The sequence below is a fragment of the Schistocerca serialis genome, chromosome 1 (assembly GCF_023864345.2).
Source record: "Schistocerca serialis cubense isolate TAMUIC-IGC-003099 chromosome 1, iqSchSeri2.2, whole genome shotgun sequence".
Classification (NCBI taxonomy): domain Eukaryota; kingdom Metazoa; phylum Arthropoda; class Insecta; order Orthoptera; family Acrididae; genus Schistocerca; species Schistocerca serialis.
Genome location: NC_064638.1, coordinates 1,103,571,839 through 1,103,587,969, shown reverse-complemented (window position 1 = coordinate 1,103,587,969; position 16,131 = coordinate 1,103,571,839). Strand labels below are relative to the sequence as shown.

The 16,131-nt window shown below is 42.6% G+C and overlaps 1 protein-coding gene across 1 annotated transcript in view; it reads right to left on the bottom strand.

Moving 5' to 3' along the window:
- Window positions 1-15,825, bottom strand: part of LOC126416470 (solute carrier organic anion transporter family member 74D-like) — a 100,872-nt gene extending 85,047 nt beyond the window's left edge. The window contains exons 1-3 of the mRNA XM_050084209.1: window positions 15,779-15,825; window positions 14,687-14,961; window positions 348-581 (exon numbers count right to left, since the gene is read on the bottom strand). Of these exons, the coding sequence (XP_049940166.1) occupies window positions 348-581; window positions 14,687-14,961; window positions 15,779-15,786 (517 nt within the window). The 5' untranslated portion in view covers window positions 15,787-15,825. The remainder of the gene's footprint in view (window positions 1-347; window positions 582-14,686; window positions 14,962-15,778) is intronic.
- Between the last annotated feature and the right edge of the window lie 306 nt (window positions 15,826-16,131).

Below are 16,131 nucleotides of genomic sequence, written 5' to 3'. Positions count from 1 at the left end.
TCATTGTCAGCTAATTTAAATGTGCATCTAAGAAATCCTACAGATCTCTTAATAAGGTACATAAAATTAAATAATTTTCTTTGTATTATAGATCACCGACGATATACATTTACTTAGAAACAAAATAAACAGTCATTGGAAAAGGATGAAATTTTTATTACACTTATAATAAAAATAATTCAAGATTAAATTACAGCATGCACAGAGACATTTAAATAATCGTTTTGCCCTTTGCCCGCATGTGAAGGAATGGGAAGAAGCCATTTATTAAATAGCACAATAGGAAACGTTATCTGGAATGCACTTTAGAGAGTATAAAGGTGGACATCAGCAGCAGACGTGCTTACCGATGAGCTGCAAGGTCTCGTTGACGTTGATGGTGGCGCCGTACTCTTCGGTGAGCCTCAGCGACTCGTCGCCCGCGCCGTACAGCATGTGTGGCAGGGCGTTGAGCAGGCACGAGCCCACCACCAGGTACATGCCCAGCGTGATCCAGCGCGGCCGGTGCCCGCTGCCCCCGTAGTACGTCACCGCCGCCGACACCAGCACAGTGCCGAGGTCACCCGCGACGAAGATGATACCTGCCACGACAACATCACGTCTTCGTTACTCTCAACAATGTACGCAGTTGCCGTATATATACACGAACGGCGTGAGAAAATCAATCTGCAACTGCTTGCTGATGATGCCGTAATGTATGGTTATGTGTTCTCATTGAATTACTGTAGGATTGTAAAGGATGATTTAGAATTTCTATTCCGTCTCATGAACGACAGCGTGCTCAGAATGTAGGGAAAATGAGTAGGAAAAACTATCCCATGATTTTCGATTACAATATTAGTAGAGTGCCACTTGCCGTAGTCACGTCAATTGAATATATATGTGTAATATTGCAAAAGCGACACGAAAGGGAACGAGTTCGTAAGATCAGCTACGGGGACGGCGAATGCCCTATTTCCGTTTATTCGGAGAATTCTAGAAAATTGTATCTAAGACGGCCTACGGAACACTCGTGTGAATGAACATTTAAGGAGAGAAGAATAAGAAAGTGTACTTCATTTATAAAGGACAATACTTGTGCGACCTATTCTTGAGTACTGCTCGAGTGTTTGGGATCTCCACAAGGTCGGATGAAAGGAAGGCATCGGAGCAATTCAGCTACGTTTAGGTTTGATCAATATGCGAGTCTTACTGAAAGGCTCTGTGTACACAAATGAGAATCTCCCGAGGGAGGAAGACGTTCTTTTCACACAACCGTGTTCACAAATTTTGGAGAACCGATATTTTTGATAGACTGCAGAACGATTCCACTCCACCAACATACATCTCGAGTAAGACAAGATAACAGATACTAAGGTTCGTACAGAACTATAAAGACACTTCTTTTTCTTTTGGTTTATTTGCGAGTGGAACAAGAAAAGGAACGACAAGTAGTGATACAAGCTGCTCTCAGCCATGCGCCGTACGGTGGCTTGCGAGGTATGTGAGCAGATGGAAAGAACAGCTCTACGAAAAACAGGTTCAGCACCTACGGTATCAGCTTTCGGACTCCATGTCGAGAAACTCTTATTCATTTCCAACCACATTTTATTAATGACACAAGTTTAATTCGATGCACTTCCACCCAGTTCACGTCACGATGGGAGGCCAATTTCATTTTACGGACGTCTTTAAATGAACGCCAAGAAATCCGGTGGCTCTTGCGGATTCGCGAGCTGTTTACTATCGCTTCAAAAACCCTCGAAAAATGTGTGATAGTAATGAAATGTCTGATGCTTATATTGAAACGCGGCAGTCAATCCACCTTTCACAAGATTTTGTAGTTTTATACAGTTCGGTAGAGCGTCTTTTCTCTGCCTATGTTTTCTCGTACTTCTATCATACCGAGAGGGGGAAATCACTCTAGGAACTGAGATACGTGAGTGTTATTTTCATTATTATTATTATTGGTGGCCACCATTCCATTAAACATTAACTACCTTTCCTAAATGTGGATGACTGTTTAATTGTATCAATGTGGGTGTAGTTGCAAACGCATGCACGTTAGTGAGTTCAGGTGGGCTTTCTTGGTTCAGCCTTGTAGCAAGGCCTGTGGAACGACTGCGGTGTTTGATTTTCGAACTTGGGTTGAGGCGCCAGTCTGTCGTGGTATTTATCTACCCGAGCTTTCTTCTCTCTTTACATGCAGCTTCGATAATCGTTGCTTCAGACTCACGTGTAAAGCAAACACTTTTTCAAATTTTAGACATTTAACCGTTGAAAAATTTTGAGCAAAGGAGACAGATATTGTTTCTCCTACCTTCTGACTGGAGAAGACACCGGGTATCACTGAAAAATCCGAGTTTTTTCGGTCTCAGCACATGGAGGCGAGGCAAGTTGAATTTTCTGCGGGGGTTACTGAGTAGACGCTGTGCTGGTGACTGATGAGTATGACATCTCGCTTCTGTACGCACTTGAGAAATAATTTTGGAGGCGAATTAGTTTAAGTTATTCGTGCAAGGAATTTGTTATTGTTTTTAAAGTCACTTACTAGAAGCATTATGGGTTTCTCATCAGAGATAATTTTGCTATGGTTTAAGTAGATTCAAAGCCGCCGACTTTGATCATTATAGAGTCACGGTTCATCTCATGTCGCTCCCAATTAAATTTCGTGCTTTGTTAGGCTGCAAGTCACAAGCAACGTTTGATTACTCAAGTTTTGCTAGAAAATGGTGAATTTTGCCGTCGGTTATTCTGTAAATGTTTGAACCTTGTGTATGAGCGTCCATGTTGCATTCCTTAGTCAATTGAATCCACGCTGAATAATGATGATAGCTTTTCAATTAAGGACTAGAAGTGTTAGGATTTTATTCATGTTAAATTTTTACTGAAGTTGAAGAGTACACTTCATAAATGTCAACTGGGAATCAACTCAGTTCGTTAAAAGTCTCCCTAATGTGCTTACCAGCGTGTCATCTCACCTCCTGTAGTCAATGACCTCTTGTACCAGTAAGAGAAAGATGCTACGAAGTATTTAGTAAAGTTTAATCCCAGATCGGACGATCTGAAGTCCAGTACTTACAATCATCTTGTGATGTAGTTATTCTTGTTATGTCCGGCTTGCTACGAAAATAGGACGAGGAATTCCGCCTTACGCAAGACATCTTTTTTCTGTTTTATTTACCCAGACATGTTTCAGCGCTTTTTGTGCTATCTTCAGTGGGTTATTTTTTTTATTTTCTGACTTACATGATGTTATTGGACATTTATTTTGGTAGCTATTCCGTTACACAAGCTACAACTTCTCGTGGTTTTGATGTTGTATTGCTCTCTCATATTTGTTGGCGAAGTGAATAGACTGATTTCGTGACCTATGGTCGCTTGACACTGCTCTTTCGCCGATTTTTCAAAACATAGACAGAGTTTTCGCCGCAATTACGTGTTGTTGTGGACGTAATTGCGGCGAAAACTCTGTCTATGTTTTGAAAAATATTGACTGAATGGCCGATGTGGGAAGATCGAGTTCGCTGAAAAGTCGGTAGAGGGCGAGAAACCTCTCGCTTCCGCAGTAATCGTAAATTTGTCCACGTACTGTTTAGCTGCCCAAGTACGGTGTCGACAGGGCAGCATCTACAAGTACGTTGTTGCGGGGAGCAGGCGACTTCGAGGCATCGCCAGCAGTCGTGGGCAGTGGGCGCCTACGAGACAACACCTACGGTCTTCGGCATACGACAGAGAGCGGCCGTCGGCAGACCACCTGACTGCGGCGAGTCGGAGGCAGCAGGATGGCTGTCATCGGCATCGTGAAACCAGCTCACCGCGATAGTAAAATATAACGGTGAGTCGTTTCGAACCGCCAGCGACTTTTATTACTGAAGTGCAAAAAGCTGTTTCTTGTAATCTTGACTGTTATGGGTATTAGTAATTCGCGTTGATAGACAAGAATGATATTTGTCTTATTTGTTATTAGCGCATGGTGCAATATATTAATTAAAAATGGAATCTGATAGAATCCAGATGTTCAAAGAATTAAGAGAACAACTTGAAAAGGATCGAAGAGAAATGTGAAAAGAAAATAAGACATTTGAAAAGAGAACTCTCTCAGCAAATGTCCAATAATAATAGAGATTTAAAAAGGCAAATCTCTGAGCTAATATCTTGTCAGATATCTGAACAAATATCTAATAGTTGTGAGGCTCTTTCCAAGCAATTATCTAATCAGATCTCAGAGCATGTGCCTGATAAGATCTATGAGATAACATTTAATAGTAATAATGCTGTTATTTAGAAAGTAACTGCTAAGAGCTCAGCAAAAACATCTAATGGTAATTTAATTTTGAAATTAGAGATTTCTGAGAATATATCCGAGGCTGGTGCTCAACTCCATTTTCACATTAATGAACCTCGAGCTGACAAAGCGAAGCTGCGTAATGACGTACAGAAATCAGCATAGTATCTTCCCAGTTTAAGATTAAACCTGATCAACGATGTCCGAAAAGATAAAGACAATCTACGTACTGGAATAAATGCAAATATAAATATAGCTAGATGAGACGCCCTGACATACATTAACAGAGTAAAACTCACTTTTGGTAAGAAGCGAGAAAAAGGCTTGTCTAATTGGAGGAAAGAATTCCGAGCAGAAAGCGGTAGCCATTGATTTTGTAGTCTTCTAAGATTCAAACAGGTGGTTGATAATTAACATAATGGTGGTTAAGTACATTAGGAGTGTCTCACGGAACTGGACAAAGAGAAGGAAGAGTGTGAAGTGTAGAGACATCCGGTTAGAGCCTGAATGTAATCTCAGAGAGTTCATACTCTGAGTGAACATATAGGTGACGATTACATAATCCAGAGGCGTTTGGTGTATTTCTTCTTCCTTCTCTCTTATTTTCTGATGTTTTTACAGATCTCTTAACATCTTGTCCCTTCTTCTTGCCAGTGTTTTGCCGATTCTGCAGAGAACCTCATGCTTCGTATCTTATCACTCCACCTTATTTTCAACATTCGTCTGTAGCAGCACATCCCAAATGCTTCGATTCTCTTCTCTCTCTCTCTCTCTCTCTCTCTCTCTCTCTCTCTCTGTGTGTGTGTGTGTGTGTGTGTGTGTGAATTCCTAAGGGAACAAACTGCTGAGATCATGTGTCGCTAGACTTACACACTACTTAACCTAACTGAAACTAACTTATGCCCTAGGGAGGACTCGAACCTCTGGCGGGAGGGGCCACGCAATCCATGACATGGCGACTCTAATCACGCGGCCACTCCGCGCGGCTCGATTCTCTTCTATTCCGGTTGTGCCACTGTCCATGTTTCACTACCTTACAATTCTATGCTCTCAACGTACATTCTCAGAAATTTATTCCTCAAATTATCATCTATATTCGATACTAGTAGATTTTTCTTGGCCAGGCATGGCTTTTTCGCCAGTGCTAGTCTGCTTCTTACATCTTCCTTGCCCCGTCTGTCACGGGTTATTTTGCTGTCTAGGTATCAAATTTCCTTAACTTTCATCCACTTCGTTATCCCCAATTGCGATGTTAAGTTTCTCACTGTTTCTCATTTCTGCTACTTCTCATTACTTTCCTCTTCCTTCGATTTATTGTCAATCTGTATTCTGTACACATTGGAATTTTGATTCCATTCAAAAGAGTCTGTAATTCTTCTTCACGTTCATAGAGTCCGCCCCCGGTATCTTAGTGGCGCCGGCACGGTAGCTCAGCGTGTTCGGTCAGAGGGCTCTGTGCTCTCTGTAATAAAAAAACTGAGTCAAGGAATCAAAGATCAACTTGAACGGATGTCTTGTGACGTCCACCCAGACCAAACACAACGAACTATATCGAAAAAAAAAAGTGGTCAGCGTGACAGAATGTCAATCCTAAGGGCCTGGGTTCGATTCCCGGCTGGGTCGAAGATTTTTCTCCTCTCAGAGACTAGGTGTTGTGTTGTCCTAATCATCATCATTTCATCCCCATCGACGCGCAAGTCGCCGAAGTGGCGTCAAATCGAAAGATTTGCACCCAGCGAACGGTCTATCCGACGGGAGGCTCCAGTCACACGACATTTACGTTTTTTACTTTCACAGAGAGTAGCAATGTCATCAACTAATCTTATCGTTCATATTCTTTAACCTTTAATTTTAGTCGCACTCTTGAACCTTTCTTTTATTTCCGTATAGCTTCTTCGATGGATACACTGAACAATAGGAGCGAAAGACTACATTTCTGTTTTAAACCCTTTTTATCCGTGACCATCGTTTTTGGTCTCCCACTCTTACTCTTCCCTCTTGTTTCTTGTACATATTGTACATTATCCGTCTTTCCCTATAGCTTACCCCCAGTTTTTCTCAGAATTTCGAACATATTGCATAATATTATACTGTCGAACGCTTTTTGAAGACGACAAATGCTATCAATGTCTTGATTTTTCTTCAGTCAACCGCAACGTGAGAACTGCCTCCCCTGTATCGTTCCTAACACCAAACTGGTGGTCGTCTAATAGTTCCTCAATTTTTTCCACTCTTCTGTATATTGCTCTTTTTCCATTCTCCACCATGCTCCACTGATATCCTCTAAATATCCTATATCTACTATCTGTAGTTTCTTCGACTATCCGTTTCTTTATAGGTAAACTAAGGGGAAGGAAAAGATCAGTATGCAAGAAATAAAGCCCTCGTAAACCTACTGGCATACTGAATTGTAACCAAACAATATTATTGAGGAATAGATCACTAAATAAGTCATAATGCCCAAATATAAGTACGTTTATATTCAATTACGAGAAAGTAACACACACGTCAAAAAAGGTTTTGCATCACTCCGGTTCCAGAACTCCTGAAGTTAGACGTTGACTGTGGATATTTCATCACAGACACAGTCCCTTTGAATGTTGGGAGATTCACTAAACCCGCTAAAAGATGTAAACAACCTTGCATGAGCAGCGCCTATTAGACGGAGGGAGTCCGACAGCCGACCAGTTGCAGTCATTCGACCAGGAAGGAGGTACACGGCTCGTGTTGTCTGTAGTTCAACCATGCCTAGACGGTCAATACCGCGGTTCGGTCGCGTCCGCATTGTTACTTTGTGCCAGTAAGGGCTCTCAACAAGGGAACTGTCCAGGCGTCTCGGAGTGAACCAAAGAAATGTTCTTCGGACATGGAGGAGATACAGAGAGACAGGAACTGTCGATGAGATGCCTCGCTCAGGCCGCCCAAGGGCTACTACTACAGTGGATGACCGCTACCTACGGATTATGGCCTGGAGGAACCCTGACAGCAACGCCACCATGTTGAATAATGCTTCTCGTGGAGCCACAGGACGTCTTGTTACGACCCAAACTGTACGCAGTAGGTTGCATGATGCGCACTTTCACTCCCAGCGTCCATGGCGAGCTCCATCTTTGCAACCATGACACCATGCAGCGCGGTACAGTAGGACTCAACAACATGTCGAATGGACTGCTCAGGATTGGCATCACGTTCTCTTTACCGATGAGTGTCGCATATGCCATCAACAAGACAATCGTCGGAGACGTATTTGGAGGCAACCCGGTCAGGCTGAACGCCTTAGGCACACTGTCCAGCTAGTGCAGCATGGTGGAGGTTCCCTGCTGTTTTGGGGTGGCATTATGTGGGACCGACATATGCCGCTGGTGGTCATGGAAAGCGCCGTAGTGGCTGTACCTTACGTGAATGCCATCCTCAGACCGATAATGCAACCATATCGGCAGCATACTGAAAAAGCATTCGTCTTCATGGACGACAATTCGCGCCCACATCGTACACATCTTGTGAATGGCTTCCTTGAGGATAATGATATCGCTCGTCTAGAGTGGCTAGCATGCTCTCCAGACATGAACCTTATCGCACATGCCTGGGATGGATTGAAAAGGGCTGTTTATGGACGATGTGATCCACCAACCACTCTGAGGGATCTACATGGAATCTCCGTTGAGGAGTGGGACAATCTGGACCAACAGTGCCTTGATGAACTAGAGGACATTACGCCACGACGAATAAAGGCATGCAACAATGCAAGAGGAGGTGCTATTGGATATTAGAGGTACCGTTGTGTACAGCAATCTCGACCATCACCTCTGAAGTTCCCACTGTATGGCGGTACAACACACAATTGTGATTTTCACGAGCAATAAAGAGGGCGGAAATGATGTTTATATTGATCTCTATCCCAGTTGACTGTACAGGTGCCGGAACTCTCGGAACTGAGGTGATGCAAAACTTTTTTGTAGTGTGTATTACCGAGATGTAACTTACATAAAAAAGTAGTGCTCAACAGAGACTTAGATATAACGAAGTAGCTATAGATCCTTTGTTCCACGTTAGGGATAAAGATACGTTACAGACTCAGCTAGAGTTCTAAGCTGCATAAAGAAATAGGAAAGTTTCCTCATTTATTTCAAGGAGCTAGGGAGGCGATAAGCATTCCGCAACCAAAGGCCTTACATTTATATTATGGTATGAGTCAGTCTATTAAAGGACTATGCTTTGCATCACACGTGTGGAATTATTTTGAGGCAGAATTTACAAGATACCTAGTTACGAAACAATGTAAAGAAAATAAAAAACTCAACAGCATAGTAAAGACGATTTCTTTTCTAATTTCGTAGGTCCTTTACTGACCAGTAGTCAATATAGAAAACATTTAATTTTTTAAAAGGTATTGTTGGTGTAAAAAGAGCAAATAGTGGCCAGTACCACCAGTGGTCGATGGAAGTATGTAGTAGAAATAACGAAAAGTAGATGAGGTCTACATTAGAGTAATTAAGCCAAACACGGAGGAGTGAAAGCTAGTAACGACCCTGAATTTACCTTTTTTCTGGTAGCCTTTGCAGAAACCGGTTTCAAGCCTTTTACACAATTGTTCTTATTGCTAGGATCTTTCTTATTTCCATCATTGTACACAACTACACAGTAGGATAAGCAGCTGCTTCCAACCCGATAGCCAAGTAGGATTGGAGAATGTCATAACATTTTGTCGCAAAGGCAGGAAAGTGAGAAATAAGAATGACTCAATTCTAAGAACTGTTGCCAGGCTTGATTAATGATCGTAATTAGTCACCCTGTAAGGAAGCGAAAAGAAAATTATGCCTATGCTTAATAATAATCGAGGTGAAAGTTAGGTAAAATAAGAATAATTTGAATATGTACATTAAAGTGTGCAAGAAAGAGGGGAGAAGGTTAGTTGGAAGTTGTCAAGTGCTCTTATCCTCAAATACTGGACTGGAAAATTTGCCTGCCGAGTGTTACGCTGCCTCAAGAAACAAATACGATTTCCAACTTTAATACTTGACTTAATGCGTTAAACTTTTAACGTAACATTATTCCTCTTAATGAGTAGATTATGACAGCATTTAAAATGTCTAGATTTGGTCACTCGTGTCAGAAAATCTGAAAAAAGAAAATGTTGGCCCTGAAAGCTGCTAGAGAGGCAATCTGCAGCTGTGATTTAGTGACCGCGTGACCGTTTTAGCCGTTTAGTAACATAGGTTCTTCAAATGCTCAGATAATCTGTTGGTAGCGTTCACGTTGATCCTGTGTGTTTGGAAATACTTTTATCTTTACATATGAAGCGAAAGTTTCATTCTGGAAGTATCCCGTAGCATATTTTCGTCATATTCGTGCTGCCTGGAGTTCTACAGTGCAGGAGATCCTCAGTGTAGTTTGGAAGAAGGGGAGGCATAGAGGAAAGTCGGGTAGTACAGGATTCGTAGACTTTGTAAATACTGTCTTAAGTTTTTGAAGGACTGTATCGGACATAAAAACTGTAATGTTTAAGTAAACATTTCGTTGCAAAAAAAAGTTTTCCGAAGTTTCATGGATTCCTGTTGGTACTCATTTGGGTGACTTCACACTTTTCATAATTTCGAGTGAATTGGTATTTAGCCGGCCGAAGTGGCCGTGCGGTTCTAGGCGCTGCAGTCTGGAACCGCGAGACCGCTACGGTCGCAGGTTCGAATCCTGCCTCGGGCATGGATGTGTGTGATGTCCTTAGGTTAGTTAGGTTTAACTAGTTCTAAGTTCTAGGGGACTAATGACCTCAGAAGTTGAGTCCCATAGTGCTCAGAGCCCCTTTGAATTGGTATTTTTCGCTTCAGACAGATATCATAACAGAATCGTTTTGCAATTTGTTTTTATTATTTGATGACTTTGTTAGACTTTAAACGACAGCATCATCTGCTAAAAATGTGAGAGTGCTCCATCCGCAGCTCGTGGTCGTGCGGTAGCGTCCTTGCTTCCCGGGTTCGATTCCCGGCGGGGTCAGGGATTTTCTCTGCCTCGTGATGACTGGGTGTTGTGTGCTATCCTTACGTTAGTTAGGTTTAAGTAGTTCTAAGTTCTAGGGGACTGATGACCATATATGTTAAGTCCCATAGTGCTCGGAGCCATTTGAACCATTTTTTGAGAGTGCTCCTCGGATTGTCTGCTAAACCGTTTATGTAGATAAGGAACAGCAGATGGCGTATAATACTATTTTGGGAACGCCAGAGATTACTTTCGTTTTATTCCATGACTTTCCGTCAGTTACTACGAACCGTGAATTTATTGACAGGAAATCACGTATCCAGTCTCACAACTGAGACGACAGACCATAGGCACGTAATGTTATTAGAAGTCGCTTGTGAGGTTCTGTGTCAAAAGCCTTCTAGAAATCTAAAAATATGGAATCAATTTAACATCCTCTGTCAATAGCACTCATTACTTCGTGAGAATAAAGAGCTACTTGTGTTTTACAAGAACGATATTGTCTGAATCCACGTTGGCTGTTAGTCGATAAATCGCTTTCTTCGACATAATACACAGTTTTCAAATACAGTATATGATCTAAATCCTACTGCAAATCGAAGTTAGTGATATGGGTCTCTAATTCAGGAGATTACTCCTATTTTCTTTCTGGGGTATTGGCGTGACTTGTGCAAATTTCCAGTCTTTAGGTATGGGTCTTTCAACGAGCGAATCACCAAAACTGGCAAAGTTTTATAGAAGTTCGAATTACAGCGCGTACTTCAAGGCGAGGTGCATTTAATCATATCCACGACGAAACTCTGTTTCGAAATCTGGCAGAAAACCCAAAGAGGTTCTGGTCATGCATAAAGCACATTAAAGGCAAGACGCAATCAATACCTTCGCTGCGCGATAGCAACGGTGAAGTCACTGATGACAGTGCCACATGTTCCACATCCTGGAGGACCTCCTCACTATGGATCAATTGGAATGAAAGTAAATCTAATCTAATCTAAACTAAAGCAGAGTTATCAAACACGATTTTCCGAAACTCCTTCACCAAAGAAGACGGAGTAAATATTCCAGTGGAGAACAACCACCAAGATGAGAAACATAGAAGTAGATATCCTCGGTGTAGCAAAACAGCTTAAATCATTCACAATAAAGGATGGCAGCTTAAATCACTTAATAATGGCAATGCCTCCGGTCCAGATCGTATACCAGTCGGGTTCCTCTCAGAGTATGCTGGTGCAATAGCTCCATATTTAGCACTTACATACAACCGCTTGCTCACAGAAAGATCCGTACCTAAAGACTGTAACATTGGTCAAGTCGCACCAATACCCAAAAAGGGAAGTAGAAGTAATCCGCTGAGTTACAGGCCCATATCAGTGACGTCGATTTGCAGTAGGGTTTTGGAACATATACTGTATTCGAACATTATGAAGAACCTCGAAGAAAACGATTTATTGACACATATTCAGCACGAATTCAGAAAATATCGTTCTTGCGAAACACAACCAGCTCTTTATACTCATGAAGTACTGAGTGCTATCGACAGAGGATGTCAAATTGATTCCATATTTTTATATTTCCAGAAGGCTTTCGACACAAGCGTCTTCTAGCCAAATGCCTACGGAATATCGCCCCAGTTGTGCGACTGGATTCGTGATTTCCTATCAGAAACGTCACAGTTCGTAGTAATACACTGAAAGTCATCGAGCAAAACAGAAGTAATATCCGGCGTTCCCCAAGGAAGCGTTATAGGCCCTCTATTGTTCCTGATCTATATTAACGACATAGGAGACAATCTGAGTAGCTCTCTTGGATTATTTTCAGATTATGCTGTCATTTACCGTCTTGTAAAGTCATCCGATGACCAAAACGAATTGCAAAATGATATAGATAAGATATCTGTATGGTGCGAAAAGTGGCAGTTGACCCTGAATAAAGAAAAGTGTGAAGTTATTCAGATGAGTACTAAAAGAAATGCGATAAATTTCGATTACACGATAGGTTACACAAATCTGAAGGCTGTAAATTCAATTAAATACTTAGGGCTTACAACTACAGATAACCTAAATTGGAACGATCACATAGATAATGTTCTGGGTAGAGCAAACCAAAGACTGCGATTCATTGACAGAATACTTAGAAGGTGCAACAGGTCTCCTAAAGAGAATGCTTACACCACGCTTGTCCGCCCTATTCTGGAGTATTACTGTGCGGTGTGGGATCCGCATCCGGTGGGACTGTTGGATGACATCGAAAAAGTACAGAGAAGGGCAGCTCATTTTGTATTATCGCGAAGTAGGGAAGATAGTGCCATAGACATGATACAGGGATTGGAGTGGCAATCATTAAAACAAAGGGGTTTTTCGTTGGGACGGGATCTTCTCATCAAATTTCAATCACCAGTTTTCTCCTTTGATTGCGAAGACATTCTGTTGGCACCCACCTACATAGAGAGAATTGATCATCACGATAAAACAAGAGAAATCAGGGCTCGCACAGAAAAATGTAAGAGCTCGTTTTTCCGCGAGCCGTTCGAGAGTGGAAAGGTGGTTCATCGAATCCTCTGCCAGGCACTTTATTGGGAATAGCAGAGTAATCACGTAGAGGGAGATGTAGTTGTAGATCGGTTGTATATGATTGATAAATATGGAACTATTGTATCAGGACACCTTGAGAGGTACCTGACTCATATACAAGCAGAACCGAAGACCTTGCCTTTAGTAAGTGATTTAAGCTGCTTTGCCGCACCGAAAACATCTCCTTCCAAATTATTGATTTTGGGCCGTTATTCTTGTTTCGATTTCTAGAATATTTACTTCGTCTTGTTTCGTGAAGGAATTTCAGAAAACCGTATTTATTTTCATTATTTTAGTGTCACTGTTGTCAGTAACATCACCATTGTTATCGCACAGCGAAGGTATTGATTGTGCCTTTCCGCCGGTGTACTTTACATGCGACCAGAAACTCTTTGGATTTTCTACCAGATTTCGAGCGTCGTAAGTAACTGATAACGCATTCGAACATAAGAAACTGAGAACACTCATATGTATGCCTCTGTACTTGAAGGAGAGATCTACGGAGCGTGTTTTTTAAGTAAGTACCGTTTTAAAATTAAAAAAAGACGTTCTAAGACATCTCAATAATTTTATTTTTACATGAAAGCCTGTACCTTAATCTACTTTTCTACATTATTTCCGTCAATATTGGGGCACTTGTCATAACGTTGTACCAGTTTTGCAATACCCTCCTATAGAAGTCTGCTGACTGACTTGTTAACCACTGCATCACCACTTTTTTGACTTCGTCATCGTCTTGAAGACACTGACCGCCCAAGTATTTCTTCAAATGCATGAAAAGATGGGTAGTCACTGGACGCAAGATCGGGGCTGTACGGAGGATGATCTAGAGCGCCCCATCGAAAAGATGTGATGAGATCTTTGGTCTGATTCGCCACATGCGGGCGGGTATTGTCTTGCAGCAAAACGATGCCCTTGCTCAACTTCCATGGACTGTTGCTTTGATTCTGGTGTGACCTTGGCCACCCATGTTTCATCACCCGTAACAATTTGGCTTAAGGAATCATCACCGTCGGTGTGGTACCGCTCAAGGAAAGCCAATGCACTGTCTAAACGTTCGGTTTTGTGCACATCCGTCAACATTTTCGGTACCCAACGTGCGCACAATTTTCGGTAATTCAAGTGCTCGGTCACAGTGCCATACAAGATGGTTCAAATGGCTCTGAGCACTATGGGACTTAACTTCTGAGGTCATCAGTCCCCTAGAACGTAGAATTACTTAAATTTAACTAAGCTAAGGACATCACACTCATCCATGCCCGAGGAAGGATTCGAACCTGCGACCGTAGCAGTCACGTGGTTCTGGACTGTAGCTCCTAACACCGTTCGGTCACGGCGGTCGGCACAATGCCATACAAAACACTACGAGAAACATTAGGAAAGTCATCCTGCAAGGAGGAAATCGTAAAGCGTCTGTTTTCTGTCACCTTATTGTTCACTTCCTGCACGAAACTTTCATTAATGACCGAAGGACGCCCACTCCGTTGTTCATCATGCACATTTGCGCGGCCGTCTTTAAATGCTCTCACCCACTTTCTTACCATTCCATCCCTCATAATGTTTTCTCCGTAAGCTGCACAGATCTCACGATGAGTATCTCTCGCTTTTAGGCCTTTACCACTAAGAAATCTTATAACAGCCCGTACTTCACAGTCGGCGGGACTCACGATTGTCGGAGGCATCTTAAATACTCAGTACACAACGTAAGCAAGGAAGAATCAGACTGTATTGGCGTCAGTGAGTAGATTAAGGTACAGGCTTTCAAGTAAAAATAAAATTATTGAAATAGCTTAGCACGTCTTTTTTTAATTTCAAAACGGTACTTACTTAAAAAAACACGTCTCGTATTGCAACACAACGGTCCTCGTCTACTTACCTATGTTGCGACTGGGTATCTTGAACCTCTTCTCCAGGGTGGTGATGGTGCCGTTGTAGTAGGCGAATGTGGCAGACAGAATGCACCCCACGATGCCGTTGAGGAAGACGAAGGCCTTCTTGTTGGCGAACTTCTGCAGGAAGGCGGACCGCAGTGGGCCGTAGCCGCACGTTGTGTCGTCGGTGAGGGGGTGGTCACGGTAGAGCTGTTCCTCCTCCTCGGCCGTCATTTCGCCCGGCCGTTTCTTGGTGGCTCCATTCGGCTCTGCCATTTTCCTGACAGGGAAAACTGTAACCTGTGGGAGAGGCCTCTAGCGGGATGCTGCTGCTTGTGCCACAATGAAATGGGTGTTCACAGGCAGCGGAGGTCCATGGTCTCTCTGAGGATCGGTGTAGGCGTGGTTCCCAAACGGCGCCGCAGAGAGCCCGAGGTACTTTGACACCGTTCTTATACCGTGTTGTTGGTTGTCGACGCACGGTAGGAGATAACGGGGCGCTGATCTCCGCTGCGTGTGGTGCCAACAAATCCTGCGAGATAATGCATCTTCCCGTGAAAGGCGGTGATGTCACAGGAGCTAACACAGTAGTAACCTTGAAGATTATTCCAAATGACGAAATAGGGCACAAAAGTGGAAATCTTACATGTGGAATGACTCATCGACCCATCCAAACCATTCTGTATAGCTTTTGTAAACTAGTAATTGAAAGAGGAAGCGTATTCGATAATCAAGATGGGATTCTCAACTTATTTCCAAGCAGCAGGACAAAGCTGTCACCAGCCGCTGTGGCAGAGCGGTTCTAGGTGCTTCAGTCCGGAACCGCGCTGCTGCGGCCGCAGGTTCGAATCCTGCCTCGGGCATGGATGTATGTGATGTCCGTTGGTTAGTTAGGTTTAAGTAGTTCTAAGTCTAGGGGACTGATGACCTCAGATGTTAAGTCCCATCGTGCTTAGAGCAATTTTTGAGCAACGCTGTGACGTGGGCAACGGCACTTGTGTTACAATACCAGATATATGATTTACTAACGAGAAGATAAGGACATGTTATACACATGTACTGTCCAGAAACTGCAACAGAAGATAATGTTTACTCACTGTTCCATTTATTCTTCGTCGGCGATGTTAAATGCAGCCAAGTTTCTTTGAGAAATGAAAGGGACTGTATGATGTTACGTTACGACAGCGCTTAATTTAACTTAATCGTCACTTCCTGCTCGTTTTTACGTCAGGACCATAAGTCAGCAAAACAATGGAACCCTACTAAGCCCTTCATCTTGTGCGGCAGATTTATTTGCTTCAACTTGCTCTCGCTCTCAAGTGAAGACCCCTGTTTATTAAATGAAAACCACAAGGTGTATTTGTGAGGAATGATTAAACAGTGCGCATGAACAGGAAACAGATAATGCCCTGTTGAACACTTTTAAAAATCGAAAGTTAGATTGAGGCTC